We start from the raw sequence: 18987 nt of genomic DNA, 5'->3' as shown, positions 1-18987 counted from the left end.
AGTAATAACATCATCCTATCTGGTATACGTGAGAGTGTGAGGTTGAGGTATGTGTGTGTTTGTTTTATATAAGTGTGTGTGTGTGTGTGTGTGTGTGTGTGTGTGTGGTAATCTGCATAGCAGTGAGGTGTACCTTGTGCACTACCCCCCATCCCACTATAATGCATCACTGTCAAGATGGCTGTAATTATAGAGGTATTACTGTGTAATTACTGAAATAGCTCTCCTCATCTATCAGACCTGCATCGTTGGCCATCGTTGGAGAAAATGCCAGAAAACGGTCATTATTCATATCTGAATACATATGACAAAAAATCATTCTGACCAAGATGATTTGGATGTGGACATCAGGATTTGACTTCATGCTAAAACATGTGTTTTCGGTTTTTCGTCATTTCGTCTCGTCATCTACCGCTTATCCGGGGGTCGGGTCGCGGGGCAGCAACCTAAGCAGGGAGGCCCAGACTTCCCTCTCCCCGGCCACTTCCACCAGCTCTTCCTGGGGGACCCAGAGGCGTTCCCAGGCCAGCCGAGAGACATAGTCCCTCCAGCGTGTCCTGGGTCTTCCCCGGGGCCTCTTCCCAGTGGGACGTGCCCAGAACACCTCACCAGGGAGGCGTCCAGGAGGCATCCTGATCAGATGCCCGAGCCACCTCAGCTGGCTCCTCTCGACGCGGAGGAGCAGCGGTTCTACTCTGAGCCCCTCCCGGATGACCGAGCTTCTCACCTTATCTCTATGGGCGAGACCGGACACCTTGCGGAGAAACCTCATTTCGGCCGCTTGCATTCGCGATCTCGTTCTTTCGGTCACTACCCATATTTCGTGACCATAGGTGAGGGTAGGAATGTAGTAATCGACTGGTAAGCAGAGGGGTTCAAGAGTTTTCGGTTTACACAACCAATTTAGTGAATAACCAATGAAGAAATTGAGAAATCCTCTTCCTTTATTAAAGATTGTACATTGTGATTACATGTTGGGGACAGAAAGGACCCTTGTTCCGGGCCCTGTGAACAGTGGAGGGCTGTCCTAGGACAGGCCTGTGTAAATCAGCAGATGTAAACACTGTCGTCCATGAGAAGGAGACTCCGTATTGGTGGAGGCTTTGATCTCCTCTCTCCTCCTGCTCCGCTCAGAGGTCAGAGGTCAGCAGGGCGGGAGCTGCTGGTGAGAGGCTAGAGAGGCACACACACTCCACACACACACACTCCACACACCCACTCCACACACACACACTCCACACACCCACACACACACTCCACACACACACACACCACACACACACTCCACACACACACACCACACACACACTCCACACACTCCACACACACACACACCACACACACACTCCACACACACACTCCACACACACACACCACACACGCAAAACAGCGCACACACACACACTACCCCCCACACACACACCACCACACACACACACCACCACACACAAAACAGCAAACACACCACACACACACCACCATACACACCACAGCACACCACACACTACCAAACACGCAACAGCACACACACTATTCACTACCACACAAACACACACTACCACACACACTCACATACACACCCTCGTGCACACAGACACTCTATACCTACGCGTTTGGGCAGGGACACACAAAACACACTCGTGATTGCACGTGGACACACAACCATACAGTGTAAGTGTGAACATGGATGTGTGTGTGTGTGTGTGTGTGTGTGTGTGGGTCCACGTGTGCTGGGGTAAAACAACTGGAAATCTTGTGTGTCACGATGATAAAGGTTACAAATCACCTAAACCATGTAATCCACTTAGGTGTTGCTACTATTTTGGTCCTTTTAAGACATTATTCTGTTGTGCATCTAAACAGCTCATGATCCTCAATCACGCTCAGGAATTTGAGAGATGTCAGTTGAGGCTACAGACAGAGAGAATCTTATTGTGAATAATTCTCAACGCTCAACCTCACAGATTTGTTGAAACGGTAAACATGATTAAAATAACGTTGTCAGCGAGTATGATTATGTCTTAAATACCTGAAATTCCAAATCCCTTCTCCTTGTCTCTGATGGTTTTAATATGTATTTGGTGGTATGATCAAAAATCTTTATTTTCATTGTGCGCCTTTTTTCAATCCCTGGCTATCAAACTCAACAAACGTAATGTAGTCTATGAAGCTACCATGGAGCACAGCATTGTAGTTACACTGTTTATTCTGTTGTTACACTGTTATTGTGTTGTTTTTACAGTTATTAGACTGTAGTTATACTGTTCTTACACTGTTAATATGTTATTACACTGTCCGACATGACCGAGAATAGAGACATTCCTGATCACCCATGGTCATCTCAAGGAGATGTTTTTAGGTGTCTAAAAGGATTCCTGGCAAATGTGTTGCGTGTTTGTAGTGTATTTTTGTATTCATAATATGATGTAAGGTCCAGTTACCAGCGTGACACTAAAACAGTTGGTAGTAATGGCTACTTTTTTACCTATGTATATGTCAACCCTTATTTCTTTAATTTAACTTGAGTGAAAAAGTGTAGTTAGAACTTCAACTTTTAAAAGTGAGTATCTGTATGTACTTTTACCATCTCTGGCTCTTCCCTGGGACACACATTCTAATATTTCGGCTGATTCTTAACTATTATTTTATACAGTAGCAGAAGACTATTCGTTTATGGAACAACTGTTGCTAGAAATACAGAAGCTTTTAGAGACAACCTCTTGCAGTGACTTAATATTTGATGACCACGGTCTCGGATTTTCGGTAAATCAGACCCATAGAACCAAACATAAAGAACGTAAGAAAAGCAAATATCATTGCTAACCAGTCGTTGACGTTTTACGCATCATCAGTTCGGTTGTTGTTGAACGTCTAATTAACATACATGTTCAAAAACGATAGCCCTATGTAAGACGATGTTTCGATAAGTGAAGAATCGACAACATTCGACAAAGGTTTAATTCTTTAGCGGAGTGAACGGCAGAACATGAATTATTGATGTCCCAGCCCTGAGCTGCGAGCGCGCGCGAGGGCTCACCGGTGTCATTCGCTACTGCCTCTCCGTAGCGAACAGTCGGTGAGAGTTCTCGTGTTGGAGGAGGAATTTGGGGAGTGGAAATACCACTGTTCCTTTCTCAGCTTGCGTCAAGAACAGTGACTGACTCCTCTGACATTTTAACTTGGCGGTCAGTAGCATCGCATCGAAAACTGGAGACTTGCGGGCACCATAAAAGCAGAAGATTTCCGGACTCTGCCGTTGAACTGTTCGGGCTATTGCTACGTTTTCTTACGCCTTGTTTGTTGTTTTTTTTGTGAGGGGATCGCGAGTATCTGCGATATTGATCACTGGAAGTGGCTCTGTTTCTTTCCACTTTCCACTTATTTTTTTAAAGAACAGTTTATCGACGGCGAACTGTAAACAGCCGTGCCGTTTTTGAGCGACTGGGTTCCGTGGAGTCGTCGTCGTAAACATTTGGATTATTTGATTGGAAATGGCAAGTTTTTAGGGAGTGAAGCTCGACTAACAGAGGAGACAAGACACAGCGGTTAATAGGCACAGGATGCTGGCGACCTAAAGAATTCTATCGAATTTCCCCCACTTTTAAGACATTTTGTCGCTTTGTAGGCTAAGCCAAAAGGATTAGACAGGGATTTTTGGTTTATCTTTTTTTTAATAGGATGTATGTCTTTTACAACCTAATGATGCATTGTGGATTTCTGTTGTTCTTTTTCACCCAAATCATCTTTGTTGCTTCCTTGACACAAAGTGGTAAGTTGCGACTCAAAGACAAAAATATTTATCAGAAAACATTTTTTCAGTTCATCACCACGCACGCACTCACCTGTTCTGGCTTCGCCGCGGTAGCCGGTTCCCCCGGGTTTCTGTTTGCGCGTGTGACATGCAGGACATTCGAAAACCCGCTCATAAAACACATACGTACAATTGCTTTTTATGTTGTTGCGTTTTTATTATAAAATCCGGTGGCATTATCGATGACAAGCGTAAAGTGCAACAAAGCAATATGTTGTCGTTTTAAAGATAACCAGGACACCATAAAAATGAAACGGTATCCTTGATATCCACATAGGTTCAGTCCAGTCATAGCGTTCAGTCCAGGTTAATAAGTATATTCACCGTTCATAATAACGTTTGCAGAGGAAACGTGCAGTCATGGACTGATTGATCGTTGGGGAGCGGCTGATCCCCTATCGATATTCTTAAAGAAAGACCCCCACCACACACACACACACACACGCGCACACACCCACACACACCTGATAAATATTTTTTTTCCCCTCATTATTCAATTATATATTCGGTTGTCAGTTATCTCATTGTTCCCCTCAATAAACCCCGTGTATTTATTTTTATTTGCAGATAAATGTGGAGATAACATTGAAATAACGACCGCAGACTATCTTACTTCGCCTGGATATCCTACGGCGTATCCACCGTCACAGCAGTGCGTGTGGGTGATTCAAGCTCCGGAGCCAGGACAGAAGATTCTCATAAACTTCAACCCGCATTTCGACCTGGAAGACAGGGATTGCAAGTAAGCGCCGCTCTTTTTTGAGTTGAGATGTTGCTACTTCGCCACCTATTGGTCATCGAATTTTTATTTTTTGTTTGCGTGGTGTATAGGGCGGACACTGCTATGGTAAACTATTTTTAAATGAATTAGATTTGACAACATGGGTTTTCATTTTTGAAGAGACGTTATTATTGTGTGATATGAAAAAATATATTATGGGATGTGAGTAGCCTCGTGAGTGTACTTCTCTGAGCTGTAAGTCGCTTCTGCACATCAGAAACTGAGGCTAACCTTTTAATGAGAAGTGACTATTGATTAGCATAAACCCCGTAAGACACACACATACATATAGGCCTACTGTACTCACACACACACACACACACCGGCCTAATGTACTCACACACACACACACACACACACACACACGCACACACACACACACACATATGCCTACTCTCTCTCTCACACACAAACACACACACACAAACAGACACACACACACACACAGGCCAACGATACTCTCACACACACAGACTTATACAAGCATCCTCACAAAAGCGCATGTGTTCACAAACATCCATAAATAACCAACATTTTATGATGGTCTCTCTGTCTTTTTTTAATGCTCCATAAACTGTGGGTGTAAATCAGACCCGCCTGACTAGTGCTGTCAGGCAGATGGGGACCATGACTACTATAGGATCGTGTTTCTCCATCAAGGGACCAATAAAATGTTAGCAGTCCTTTAGCGTTCCGACAGATACGGGCCTCTACACAGAACAAGTGTGTTTTAGTTTCATATTGGATCATGTCCCGTTGCGCTAAGCATCCTAGATTGGAGGGGTGTACAATCTAGGCTGTTGTGTGAGTTGATATTGGATGATGATTGGGTGTAGCTCATAGTTTTAGCTTGGCAGAAATGGATGTTGTTTTTGGGTTGAAGTCAAACGTTTAAAATATGCCAAATGAAGGGTCTTGGCGCGACCACAATTCCACTTGAGGTTTCCGAAGAGAAATTCCAGACTTTCTCCTGTCATCAATGACCGAAATCTAACTGCAGAAACATGATACTAGGATTTGAAAGTTGACATTTTAAACATATCTACACGGGGGTCACATTGTATCAGAGTAGTCTAATCCACAGCAAAGTAAACTGATATGTTCTCAATCTGATGCTGACGCTCCCAACCCGCTATCTCGAGGCTAGACGATCTCTCACATTTAGAGAAATGCGTTTTCTGAATTCCACTGACATCAGATAGGACGTCAGGGGAATTTAGAGAGCTTTCTCCAGCTCCCTCTTCTTAATTCAATTAAATGCCAAATAGGACACACATGTCTGTATGTCATAAAACATGGCTGCAATCAACCTAACGGACACAGCGTCCTCTTGTGAAACATGCTGGGCTCCTTCACTTCCGACATCTGTAGGCTACAATAAATGTTTTACAGGAAGATGGGGTGGATAATTTTGTTTCCAAAATACAACCTCTTTATGAATACATATTTTGTAAGGCTGTAGTGAGGTTTTATTTTTAGGTCTTTTTTCTTTTATCCGTGCTAAGAAATTAGGAAAATCCAGAAAGGAAGAACATTCCTGAACTTTCTTTTTGATGGCATAACTGACGACCTAACGTTCGGTGAACTGACATCATTGCCGATAACATAAACTGTAGGCTGTTGTCTGCTCTCTCTGGCACTCCAGAACAGTTGGACGCAGGACCTCCTCATTCCTCACAAAAATAGCACAACCAATAAAAAGATTCCCCTTTCAATTGGGAACATGTAAGCAGGCGCCTGTTCAGAGTGTATCTACTGGTCATGGAGGGATTCGTTATCTCATTATATGTTAACCAGACACATTTGTCATGCTTGATACCACAGCAAAGACAATAAATATGCCCAAATCCATTGTATTGTAATAAGGTGTAAAAATGAATGGACATTGAATGGCACAGTCCTACTTGCTCACAGTCCTGTCAGCATTCATTTGTAATTATATATATATATATTCATTTGTAATTATATATATATATATATATACACAAATTGAGAGAGAGAGAGAGAGAGAGAGAGAGAGAGAGAGAGAGAGAGAGAGAGAGAGAGAGAGAGAGAGAGAGAGAGAGAGAGAGAGAGAGAGAGAGAGAGAGAGAGAGAGAGAGAGAGAGAGAGAGAGAGATTGAAAGACAAAAAGAGAAAAAGAGGTGGTAGAATCAACTGTCCCTCAGAGCCCGGAAGCTTCCAGCTGGATCATCAGCCGAGGACGAACCCGGTCACAGGACCAGCATCTCGACAGGCCCTAACCAGTCATATGAAAAACACACAAACAGCTCTTTCAATCTGATGCTTGGCTGACATTTGGGGAAGGATAATGGGAGATATTATAATGCTTTGTGCTGAAGACCCTCTGGGGGGCCCCTCAAAGGAGCAGGGACAGCTAGTTCCAGCTAGTTTTGAATCCTTCAAAGGTTCAAGGTTTTCAGATCAAACTTGTGTGTTCTCGTATTTTCTGTTTGTGTAGTTCATTGGATGTATGGAAACTGTGGAGGTATTTGGAGTGAAAGGGGGATTTGAACACACATTTTCTTTACTGTGACATCAGACTTACTCTTCAGGACAAGCTGCCATGACTGGTCGGTGGTAGCACTGGTAAACCCAAACTGCCAACAAAGCACCGGTCATCTTTTATGGTTCCCCATTCTGTGGAAAAGGATACAAACAAGCATAGTTCAAAATGCACCACTTGGCTCCTTTCTAATGTGGCTGTGGAGCCCAGTGCCCTGGAGAAACGGGTCATCTGGGTTACAACAATGTTTTCACTTTCCAGAGCTTCAACAGACGACGGCAGTTTGAAAGAAAAAGAAAATCAAAAATGTTTTTTGTGTTGTTTGGGGTTTTGCTACTCATGGTTAGTTTGTGGTTATACTTCTGAAGAGAGCGATTTTGAGGCCATGGACTAAGACAATCCCCAGTCTGTTTGTTTACAGCGCCATGCATGGTGTCATGTTCACTTACAAGTTGACAGGAGACACATTTGTTTAAGTCACTGAGATGTATTTTATTAGAAGGCTAATGTTGTCTCTGTTATTAAACATGTCAATTTCATTTTTGAAAGGGTAATTAGTAGTTGATGAAGTCCCACGTTTTGTAATTAATCTCTCAGTTCTTTTCCCTGGGTTTGGTTAGGAGATAATGACTGGATGCATAAAAGGAGTCATAAATAAAACATTTGAGGTACCAGAACAGAAAAATGGGGATTGTGTTGCCTTCGTTTTACAATGAAGAGTCTGTGGGGGATATAGCCGGTGGAGGGATATTGGAGAGAGAGGAAGTGGTAGGTAGGGCCGGTGGAGGGATATTGGAGAGAGAGGAGGTGGTAGGTAGGGCCGGTGGAGGGATATTGGAGAGAGAGGAGGTGGTAGGTAGGGCCGGTGGAGGGATATTGGAGAGAGAGGAAGTGGTAGGTAGGGCCGGTGGAGGGATATTGGAGAGAGAGGAAATGGTAGGTAGGGCCGGTGGAGGGATATTGGAAGCCACAGGCTCTGCTGGCGAGTCAGTGCGGTCAAACTAACTGTGACCCCCAGTAATAGAAGAGCCTGTGTTCTTCCCTCTCGTCTCCCGCCCTGAAGCAGGGGCTTTCTCAGCGCCGCCTCTTCCTTCTGCTTTCCTTCTTTCTTTCTTCTCTCAAGTCTCATCTCATTTTTTTCTCTTCTTCTCACGTCTTCGTTCTTCCTTTTCACAGCTTGTGAGCTTCTTGTTCTCCCTAACATCGCTCGTTTTTTTTTTTCTTCCAGTTTTTATTCACAGATCATTTTTGCTCTTTCCTCTTTCACACCCTCTCCTCTCTGTTCCTGTGTGTGTACGTGCTCTGTGTTTCACCGCAACATGTTTCTGCTTCCGTTTGATGAAGGGCTGAGCACCGCCCAGCAGCAGAGCTCTCTACGAACCCTGTTCACCCTCACATTTCAACACACTTTCTAGTTCATCTTGGATAGGCTGGATTTACGTAGATGGTATAGATTAGCATGGTATTGTCTAAGACTCTCCATTTGAAGATTTTCCATCTTAAATCAGCAGATGTTTACTCAAGAGAAAAGCAATTTTAGTCATCCTTTCTTTTAAATTGCGAAGGAGTGGAGTCATTGTTTAGATGTATGGTTCCAAACAAGTGTGGCCACTCATTCTGATCACCAAATAAAGAAACTTGTGTGTTCTGTTTACTCTCTCAAACACGCACACACACAAATATACCAAAACACTGTCTCGCTGTCACACACACACACACACACACACACACACAAGCACTATCTCTCTCACACACACACACACACACACAAGCACTATCTCTCTCTCTCTCTCACACACACACACACACACACACACAAACACTATTTCTCTCTCACACACACACACACACACACACACTATCTCTCTCTCTCTCACACACACACACACACACAAACACTATCTCTCTCTCTCTCACACACACACACACTATCTCTCTGTCTCAGACACTCTCTCCTTCACACACGTTAATTCATACACACACAGGCTGTAATGTCTCACACACACAGACTCTCTTGCACACACAATCTCTTTCTTCACAAACACAATCATCCCAGACACACTGCCTCCCTCGGATGTACATAGACAACATCGGTCTTAAATCCAAAGTGCACTTGAGCAACTGTGGCCCTTATGGTTATCCTACCGATCAGCAAACTGCACAGTCAAATGAAAACAACATGTCAGATTAGGCCCTAACAAGCAGATCAATGAGGAGAGAGTTTAGTTTAGAGTCTCAGCAGTGACATTTCTCTCTCTCTTTTAACTCCTCTTACCCCCTCTCTCCTTCTCTCTCTCTCATTCTGGATATATTGGATATACTATATATATATCTCCAATCCCTGGAGTTATTTAGTGCACTCACAACCAGATGTCTTCAAAACATTTAGGTCTCGTGGCCGTGGAAGAACTGTTAGTTTACTGTGTTGTGTGACTGACACAGAGAATGTTACTGTGTTGTGTGACTGACACAGAGAATGTTACTGTGTTGTGTGGCTGACACAGAAAATGTTACTGTGTTGTGTGACTGACAAAGAGAATGTTACTGTTGTGTGGCTGACACAGAGAATGTTACTGTGTTGTGTGGCTGACACAGAGAATGTTACTGTGTTGTGTGACTGACACAGAGAATGTTACTGTTGTGTGGCTGACACAGAGAATGTTACTGTGTTGTGTGACTGACAAAGAGAATGTTACTGTGTTGTGTGACTGACAAAGAGAATGTTACTGTTGTGTGGCTGACACAGAAAATGTTACTGTGTTGTGTGTCTGACACAGAGAATGTTACTGTGTTGTGGCTGACACAGAGAATGTTACTGTGTTGTGGCTGACACAGAGAATGTTACTGTGTTGTGTGACTGACAAAGAGAATGTTACTGTGTTGTGTGACTGACAAAGAGAATGTTACTGTTGTGTGGCTGACACAGAAAATGTTACTGTGTTGTGTGTCTGACACAGAGAATGTTACTGTGTTGTGGCTGACACAGAGAATGTTACTGTGTTGTGTGACTGACAAAGAGAATGTTACTGTGTTGTGTGACTGACAAAGAGAATGTTACTGTTGTGTGGCTGACACAGAGAATGTTACTGTGTTGTGGCTGACACAGAGAATGTTACTGTGTTGTGTGACTGACACAGAGAATGTTATTCCTCAGCAGTAGGCTGTACTCTACCTTCAGTAAAAAACACAGGAAAGACGTGCTTTACGTGATTTTACGTCATGATTGCAAGCTAGTTACACAACTTTCAGTTGATCCTGTCACTATTTCACTTGCCTGATTCAAATCCTTCAGTTGTCTAATTGATAATTGTGATAATTGACACACTATCAAAGTTGTCGAATGTGTCAATTTGGTTAATCCCCGACAATACCCAAACTCACAGGACAACCAAACCCAACGACCTCCCTCTTCCATAAATAGACCCTTTCTCTTCACTTCTCCTTCAACATGACATAGTTTAGGTGCCTCCAGAGACAGATGCAGGAATGCCAGGGGTCAAGGGTCAGGTAGGGGGTCTGAGTTCAGAGGTCAGACAGACGTGTCTTCAGCTCCACCGTTCCTCCGGCCCTTCAACATAGGACAGACAGGAAACCCATCTCTTTTGATCCAAAATGGCCGCCTAGTCACAGCACTGGGTGGACAATGAGGGGTCTATGTTGGTGCTGAGGAGCAGAGGAATGTGTCTCATCTCCTCCGTCAGACCTTCCCTCAGGGCGACCTCCCGGTCTGCCTGGACTCACAGAAGTGCTTTGTTGTGTCGTCGGGGGAGACGGGACCGCGGCCTCCCAGCCAATGGGATCCCGGAGCTGGGCTCAGTGCCGCCGTGTAGCCGGGACCAAGAGCGTTGTCAGAGCAGATAGTGATCTGGTAGGGAAAACAAAACAGGGTTCTGAGTGAAGTGCAGCTGGGTGCGAAACATAGGAGGGGCTGTGAGGTGATTGGTCAGGAATGGACCTGAGGGAGGGGGCGGAGGGGGGGGGGGGGGGGCGGTGAGATGCTACAGGATGTCTGTGAGTTGTTAGTGTCAATGTGACTAAACATATATTATGCATAGGTTGTTGATTCTTGCTTCTTGACTTGTTTATTGTTTTCTTCCATGGATGGTAGACGCTCTGTGGGGGGTCTCCAGACACTCGTGGTAACCCCTCCCCACCCTGGGCCCCCCCACCCTGGGCCCCCCCACCCTGGGCCCCCCCACCCTGAGCCCCCCCACCCTGGGCCCCCCCACCTTGGGCCCCCCCACCTGGCAGCGCCGGGCCAGAGACACCCCCGTTAGGAGACAAGAGCTCTCCTTTCAGAAGGAAGAGCCTTCGATGCAGCCTCTCCGACAGTCTGACTCTCTCATTCTCTCTCTCTATCTCTCTGTCTCTCTATCTCTATCTCTCTCTCTGTCTTACACTCACTCACTCTCTATCTCTCTCTCTTACCTTTCTCTCTGTTTCTGTCTGTCTTTCTCTCACTGTCTACCACACTCTCTCTCCCTCTCCCCCCTCTCTCTCGTTACTTCCTGTCCGGTCTGTCAAAGCGTTGAAGGGAAGCCATTACAGAGCCGTAGAAACAGCCACGGGGGGCTGAGGGCTTAGCGCCACGCTACGTTAATTAAAGTCGTATGTTTGTAACAAAGTCTGATGGTGGTTCTCCGCGAGGCACGATCCCCTCTGGCCCAGCGGAGATAAACATGTCTCCGGCCTCGCATGAACACAAGCCCCGCGTCAGAATCTCATGTTTAAGAGACTGGGGGTTTCTTAGTGTACCTTTCGCTCGCTTTGCCTCTGTGTCGAGGTGTGGATGTATGGATGGAGTGTGACTCGACAAAACTCCCTTCTGTCTCCCTCGTCCCCTCGGGTGTGAAACCGTCTCCTGTCCAGGAGAGCTGTGTGAGTGAGCGACTCCGGAGACGTTTGTTTAAACCCGAGGCTGGTTGGGGCCGGTGGGTTTAGTGACACACCTTCAGTCAGCTGTTGGTTCTAGTTTCAGACAAATCTGTTGTGGCAAGAAACTGTAAAAAAAAAATCATTTGACGTGCCTGGCGCATTCACAACCAGACCGAAGCTTCTTTCCTGAGAAGTTTGAAAGACAGACTAACACCCTGACTTGAGCAAACCCTGCCTGGACAGCCACCAGCCACACGTTGATAAATGGCGGTATTGAAATGCAACAGCTGCCATGTCTGTTGTGATACGTGTGATACTGCTACACACTGACCCCCCGGTAAGAACACACTAACACTTAGCGTACAGTAGTCCCATTCCAAGCGGACCTCCCGCTAGCTTGACGGCTCGCTTGCTTCTCGCCCGGCCTAAATACAACTCCATCGTCGATAGGATTAGAGAAAACAAATGAGAAAGAGGAGGAGAGTTCCACCTCTTTCTCTCTCTTTTTAATTTCCCTGCAGGATTGACTGTCGAGGCTTTTTGGGGGAAGGGGGGGGGGGGGTTTGCCTCGCGATTGGTGTTTGTAAGGGAGGGGGCTGAGCTATGGATGAGGGGCCTCATCCTTGGCTGCCTGGCCCAATTTAACTGCAAATGGAGCGAGGTGTACGTGAGTGTGTGTGTGTTTGAGTGTGTATGCATGTTTGTGTGTGTTTTTAAGTTTGTGTATGCATGCGTGTGTGTGTGTGCGTGTGCTTGAGTGTTTGTGAGTGTGTGTGTGTGTGTGTGAGAGAGAGAAAGAGAGAGAGAGGGTAGGCGTGGGAGGTGCGATGCAGGCAAAGGCTGGTGTCTGACTTGGCAGGGGGCAAGGTAGTGTTCTGCTCAAACACACACCATCTGTGAGGTTGTAACTAATTCTAGTGGCTGGAGGGGAACCGTGAGGACGCTCTCCTGTGTATGTGTGTGCGTGGGTGTGTGTGTGTGTGTGTGTGGGAGTGTGTGTCTGACTGTCTGACTGTGTCCTACTGCCTCCTCTCAAACACTGAGCTGGTTTGTAATGGGGATCTCAGTTCTCTACCTCTCCTGAAGAGGGGCGTGTGGTGTGTGTGTATGAGTCTCTGTGTGTGTGTGTGTGTGTCTCTGTGTGTGTGTGTGTGTGGACACTCTCCAATTTCCACTCAATTCACCTCTGCAGGCTGAATTAACCCAGGGTGTCACTGCGCTAGTGGAATCATTAATGACTTCACTCCGGGAGGGAGAGAGGGATGAGGAGGACAGGAAAGGAAAGGAGGCCAGGAAGAGAAGAGGACAGGGATTGGAGGAAGGGGAGAGGATGATTGAAAGGAGAAGAAGATAGGAAGACAAATGGAGTTGGGCACAGAAAGTGAACGGTGAAAGTAGGTTAGAAAGAGGGGGAGGAGGGAGGAGCGAGGGAGGGAGTGATGGATGGAAAGTGATAAAAAAACAGGAGACAGAAGAGTGGAGGAGTGGAGTTTGAAGAGAAAAAGGAAGGAGTGATAGAGAAAGAGAGAGGAGATGGGAGTTGGGGAGGAAGGAGAGGAGAGGATGCAGGGATGGATTAAGGGAGGTATACAGAGAGGAGACTACAGTGAAGAGGTAGAAGAAAAGGGAGGAGGAGAGGGAGAAGAGAAGGGAGGAAGGGGAGGAGAGGAAGGAGGGATGCAGACTTCTCCGCAGGCAGGCTGAGTCACTCCCAGTGTGTGTGCGTGTGTGTGTGTGTGTGTGTGTGTGTGTGTGTGTGTGTGTGTGAGAGGTGAACAGAACAAAACTATAACTGGGCCTATAAACAATCTGATGATACCTTCCAGATGAAGCTGAGGAATGTAACCAGGGGAAGACACAACCGCAGATTCAAACGCAAGCAGCCAACTGCAGACACAATAACACAACAACCCTTCTTCTGCTATAAACCATCGACTGGTCTACTGCAGACACACTAACACAACAACCATGCTGCAGACAGACAAAGCAATTATGTATAGCTAAGTGGTTAGATCGCTTGACTGCAGATCAGGATCCAGGTTCAAATCCTTTCTGTACTATAAGCTGATTGGCGTTGGTTGTTCAGCGCTTGCTAAACGAATGTTATTGTTACTAGAACACAGCAACCACAGCGGTCAAGTTTGTACAAAAATGGTTTCGGGACAAGAGTGTTAAATCGGTTGTGCCCTTCAGCAAGGCCCTCTTCTCACTGTAGACGATTGTGTTGAGAGAATAGAAACAGCCAGCATCTCCTATAGGATCTCTGTGTGTGATGAGGCTGGGGGCTGTGGGGCGGGAGGAGGGGGGGAGGAGGGGGAGGGGCAGGAGGGGGGAGGAGGTGGAGGAGGGGGAGGGGGAGGAGGAGAAGGAGGAGGGGAAGGAGGAGGGGGAGGAGGAGGAGGAGGAGGAGGGGGGAGGAGGGGGGGAGGAGGTGGAGAGGGAGGAGGGGGGGGGGAGGAGGGGGGGGGAGGAGGGGGGGGGAGGAGGGAGGGGGGAGGAGGTGGAGAGGGAGGAGGAGGGGGGGAGGAGGGGGGGGGAGGAGGGAGGGGGGAGGAGTGGCTGGGGACATGCATTTATGTTTTCTAGTGTGTGTGTGTGTGTGTGTGTCTTAGGTGTGTGTGTGTGTGTCATGTCTCTGTCTATGTTTGGGAGAAGTGCATGAATAGAAAGGTTGTATTCATGACCAGGAGCTGTACAGGGCTTCCATAAGGGCACTTCTCTCTGCCTCTCAGGTCTTGTAAAGTCTCCAGTGAAAAGAGTGCATATATTCTACACTCTCTCGGTTTAAGAGGTTTATCAAAACATGTTTATGCCCCTAGCTAAGTGTTTAACCAATGCATTGCAGGTGCGAAAAGACTTCTATCGCAATAGAAGTATGTTAATGTATTTTGAGGGTGTTGACAGTAATGTTTTCCAGCAGCACGGAAATATTGTGGGGTTTTTGAATGCCCTGCTCTCAAAGAGGAACTTGATAGTAGAAGGTAGACAGAAAGATGGAGATAACATCTTGATTTACAAGTACCACATGGTGTGTGATTGTTATGTAAGAATAACTTGTAAAAAAAGCTGTGAAATATGAACTTGGTGCACATGCATGGTTGTTCCACAGCAGCATTCTTAAACGCTTCAGTACGCGTCCAGGTCAGTCATGTGACCAGTGAAAACGCTTCAGTACGCGTCCAGGTCAGTCATGTGACCAGTGAAAACGCTTCAGTACGCGTCCAGGTCAGTCATGTGACCAGTGAAAACGCTTCAGTACGCGTCCAGGTCAATCATGAAAACGTTTAGCTCGCTTCATTTTCTTCCTTGTTTGCTAGCGTAGCTCGGTGCGAAAAATTACAGTAAAATAAACACAAATAAACTGAAACACAAGGATACACCCTGATGTTATTAAAAGGCGGAGGCGTTTAGGAATTTGAGAGTGCTCCAGTTTCCCTTTACCCTCCTCACTACCGTAACCCAGGAGCCCCCCCCCCCCCCCCAGTCTGTTAATGTTTACTTAAAGAGTTTATGTGGTCGATGTCCGTTAGTCCACATGCTCCCCATGTGTCCACTGTGTGGTTTATACAGAGAAACCCAAATCCAAAGATCTGCTAGAGAAAACAAACCTGGCAACCCGTAGACTCAACGCATAATACCGTTCAAATAACCCTCACTGTGAGCGCTTAAAAAAATATAGATTTTTTTTTTTGAAGAGCTTACGTTGTTGGACGCGAGAAAACCCACATCAACAGTGAAATTCTTCCGCGAGCTCACTGAGATAGGCGGGCCTTGTCTGCGGGGTTGCGTGGGCCGCCAGGTTTGAAGCTCAGGTGGAAGCTGCTGAGTCATCTCGTGTGTGGAGGCCGGACCTGAGACATGTTTCCACAGCTGCCCCAGACAGGAAGCGGTCTGACTCTGGACTAAAAACATCACGTCTTAAGTCTCACCTCTTTAGCTCCTGTACATGCAGTGACACACAGACACACACACACACAGACACACACAGACACACACACACAGACACACACAGACACACATGAGTGAACTGGTGCCCCCAGTCTAAAGGGCCTGTAATTGAATTAGCTCCAGTGTTTTAGACAGACAGGGTTGGGTTCCTTTTTCACCCATGTCTGTCTGGCTCTCACACGTTCTCACAGCACACACTCTTGTCCATCCACACACTCACACATCAATGGCTTCTCACACACACACTCATATACCACACACACACACATACAGGCACTATTTCTCCCTCACACACACACACACACACACACATACAGGCATTTAAACTATTTCTCCCTCACACACACACACACACACACACACATAAACACTCCCACACAGCCACACTCCCTGATTCTGGACGACCCAAACAGGCTTCTTTCTGGCTGTAAAGAATGAGTGGGCTCGGCCGCAGGGTCACACGGATAAGGGAGACAGATGAAGTCATCCTCTGGGCTCTCTGATCCACGGAGCACATCCACTCACCCACTAACTCACGTCCCGCCAGGATCGCTCTCTCTCTCCACGCCGCCATGGAGACCTCAACCCCCACATCATACTTAGTCTTCAAAAGATGACTTTCTTCCAAGGGGAAGACACGGGTTTAGAAGTCACCCGCAGGTCTACGGAGACAAGCTTTGATTTACCGTGGGGTGTGTGGGGGGACGGTGAACCCAGGGTGGGTCTCGCCTGCGCTGGTTCCCAGGGAGCTGTAGAGAGGAGATGGAACTGCTGGGCGGCTCTGTCTGTGTTCTCTGGGACGCTATCTCAGGCCCTCAGCGGGACAGAGGAGGCCGAGTGAGCTGCAGTAGCAGCAGGCGCTGTCGTTGACTGGGCCCGTCGAAAACACATGGAGTTAGTTATTCATGGTTGTGGTTCCGTACGATATATCGTATGCTTTATTGCTATGTGTGTGTGTTCCATCGGTGGTTGTATGGGTTTCATATGGAGAAATGCATTACCATATACAGTATTTATATTTACTTTAAGATTAAAGTACCATTTAACTAACTGTGCTTTCTCTCCCCCTCTCTCCCCCTCCCTCCCCCCCCCTCCCTCCTCGCCCCCCCCCCCCCCCCCCCAGGTATGACTACGTGGAGGTGTTTAACGGTGGGGACGAGAAGGCCCCCACGCTGGGGAAGTTCTGTGGGAAGATCGCCCCCACCCCCATCATCTCCAGCGGCGGCCAGCTGCTCATCAAGTTTGTGTCCGACTACGAGACTCACGGAGCCGGGTTCTCCGTTCGCTATGAGGTCTTCAAGACAGGTCGGCCTCCACGCACGCACGCCCGCACAGATACAGTTTGATTTGAGTCGATTTGGTTTTATCAGGCGCTTTTGTACAAAAGGGAAGGTTAGTGCATGATGAGGTGATTGTGGGGATTAAGAGGCAGGGGTGCTTCTGTTGAATTTCTTTAAATATTAGTCTCTCTTCATCTCTTTAATCTATGTGATCAATTTTTTTGTTTTAAGCTTTGTGTGAAATATTAAGTGGAAATTGTGAACAAAGAATGTCCCACTCCTGAAATTGTTCTTTTGCACAATGACAGAAGTATGAGTGACTGCATCAGTACTTCCTTAACTTGACCACAATCACAGTAAAACATCTGACACAAAAGCCGGAGTTCTGACAAGTGAACACAACAGTCTACAAGGACTTCGAACACTCTTGACTCCCAAAGGTCATATCTGAACCTGAGACAAACAAGCCCAGAGTTTCAGACTGGACCAAACGAGCCCAGAGTTTCAGACTGGACCAAACGAGCCCAGAGTTTCAGACTGGACCAAACGAGCCCAGAGTTTCAGACTGGACCAAACGAGCCCAGAGTTTCAGACTGGACCAAACGAGCCCAGAGTTTCAGACTGGACCAAACGAGCTCAGAGTTTCAGACTGGGCTGGGCCCTGTCTTCGCCGGTGGGACAGGATGCTGGGCACAGAGGCTTGTGTAAACATTCCTGTCGTTGTTGGACAGTGAGGGAAGGAACTCAGCTACCCCTGCTCCACATCCCTTTCATCCATCCCATCATCCATCCCATCATCCATCCCATCATCCATCCCATCATCCATCCCATCATCCAGGCCATCATCCATCCAATCATCCAGGCCATCATCCATCCAATCATCCATCCCATCATCCCTGCTATCATCCAGGCCATCATCCAGGCCATCATCCATCCCATCATCCAGGCCATCATCCAGGCTATCATCCCTGCTATCATCCAGGCCATCATCCAGGCCATCATCCCTGCTATCATCCAGGCCATCATCCAGGCCATCATCCATTCTATCATCCAGGCCATCATCCAGGCCATCATCCAGGCCATCATCCAGGCCATCATCCATCCCATCATCCAGGCCATCATCCAGGCCATCATCCAGGCCATCATCCAGGCCATCATCCAGGCCATCATCCATCCCATCATCCAGGCCATCATCCAGGCCATCATCCCTGCCATCATCCAGGCTATCATAAAGGCTATCATCCATATTATCATCAGGCCTCCAGGGTCCTCTTGAATTGCTGCCAATGGGCAGCAGTTCAATAAAGAGGAATCCAGCGCTCCCCTAAAGACGCCCTCTATGGATGAGTCCTTTGGGACCCATAGCCAAGGTCTTTTGGACCCTGTTCAGGGAAACAGCTCCAGGCTCTCTTTCCATGGACACATATTAGAGAGGACTGGCTGGACGTAAGGTAGAAACACCATGTAGAAACAGCGGCTGTTTGCGTTTCTGAGTGATAAACTGATCGTCTGGAAAAAACAATCTTAAAGCGTTTCCCCTGCGGAAAGGTTGGCAGATGGAACTGACTGGTGACACCGCAATCGTGTTCCAACTGTTCCAGAGTTCTAGTTCTTTCCTCTATGATGCGAGGCAGTCGTGTTCCAACTGTTCCAGAGTTCTAGTTCTTTCTTCTATGATGCGAGACGGTGATGTGAGGAGAGTGGGCTTAGCTGTTGTCTCTGGAGAGGCCCGGGCCGTCCCCTCCTTGTCTCCGATCCCCTGCGTGCCGCCCACGAGCACGTCCTG

The 18987-nt window shown here is 47.0% G+C and overlaps 1 protein-coding gene across 2 annotated transcripts in view; it reads left to right on the top strand.

Annotated features, from left to right (window-relative positions):
- The first annotated feature begins 3050 nt into the window (after nt 1-3050).
- LOC146271970 (neuropilin-1a-like) overlaps nt 3051-18987 on the top strand; it is a 40146-nt gene continuing 24209 nt past the window's right edge. The window contains exons 1-3 of one of the 2 annotated variants that reach the window (XM_084707156.1): nt 3051-3769; nt 4379-4553; nt 17045-17226. In XM_084707156.1, coding sequence (XP_084563282.1) covers nt 3679-3769; nt 4379-4553; nt 17045-17226 — 448 coding nt within the window. In that variant the 5' untranslated portion in view covers nt 3051-3678. The remainder of the gene's footprint in view (nt 3770-4378; nt 4554-17044; nt 17227-18987) is intronic. The other variant, XM_084707155.1, reaches the window with a different exon arrangement.

Source organism: Hypomesus nipponensis, chromosome 10, assembly GCF_054491055.1.
Source record: "Hypomesus nipponensis isolate SF chromosome 10, ASM5449105v1, whole genome shotgun sequence".
Classification (NCBI taxonomy): domain Eukaryota; kingdom Metazoa; phylum Chordata; class Actinopteri; order Osmeriformes; family Osmeridae; genus Hypomesus; species Hypomesus nipponensis.
The sequence above is the reverse complement of the archived record's forward strand: the minus strand, read 5'-3'. Positions and strand labels throughout refer to the sequence as shown.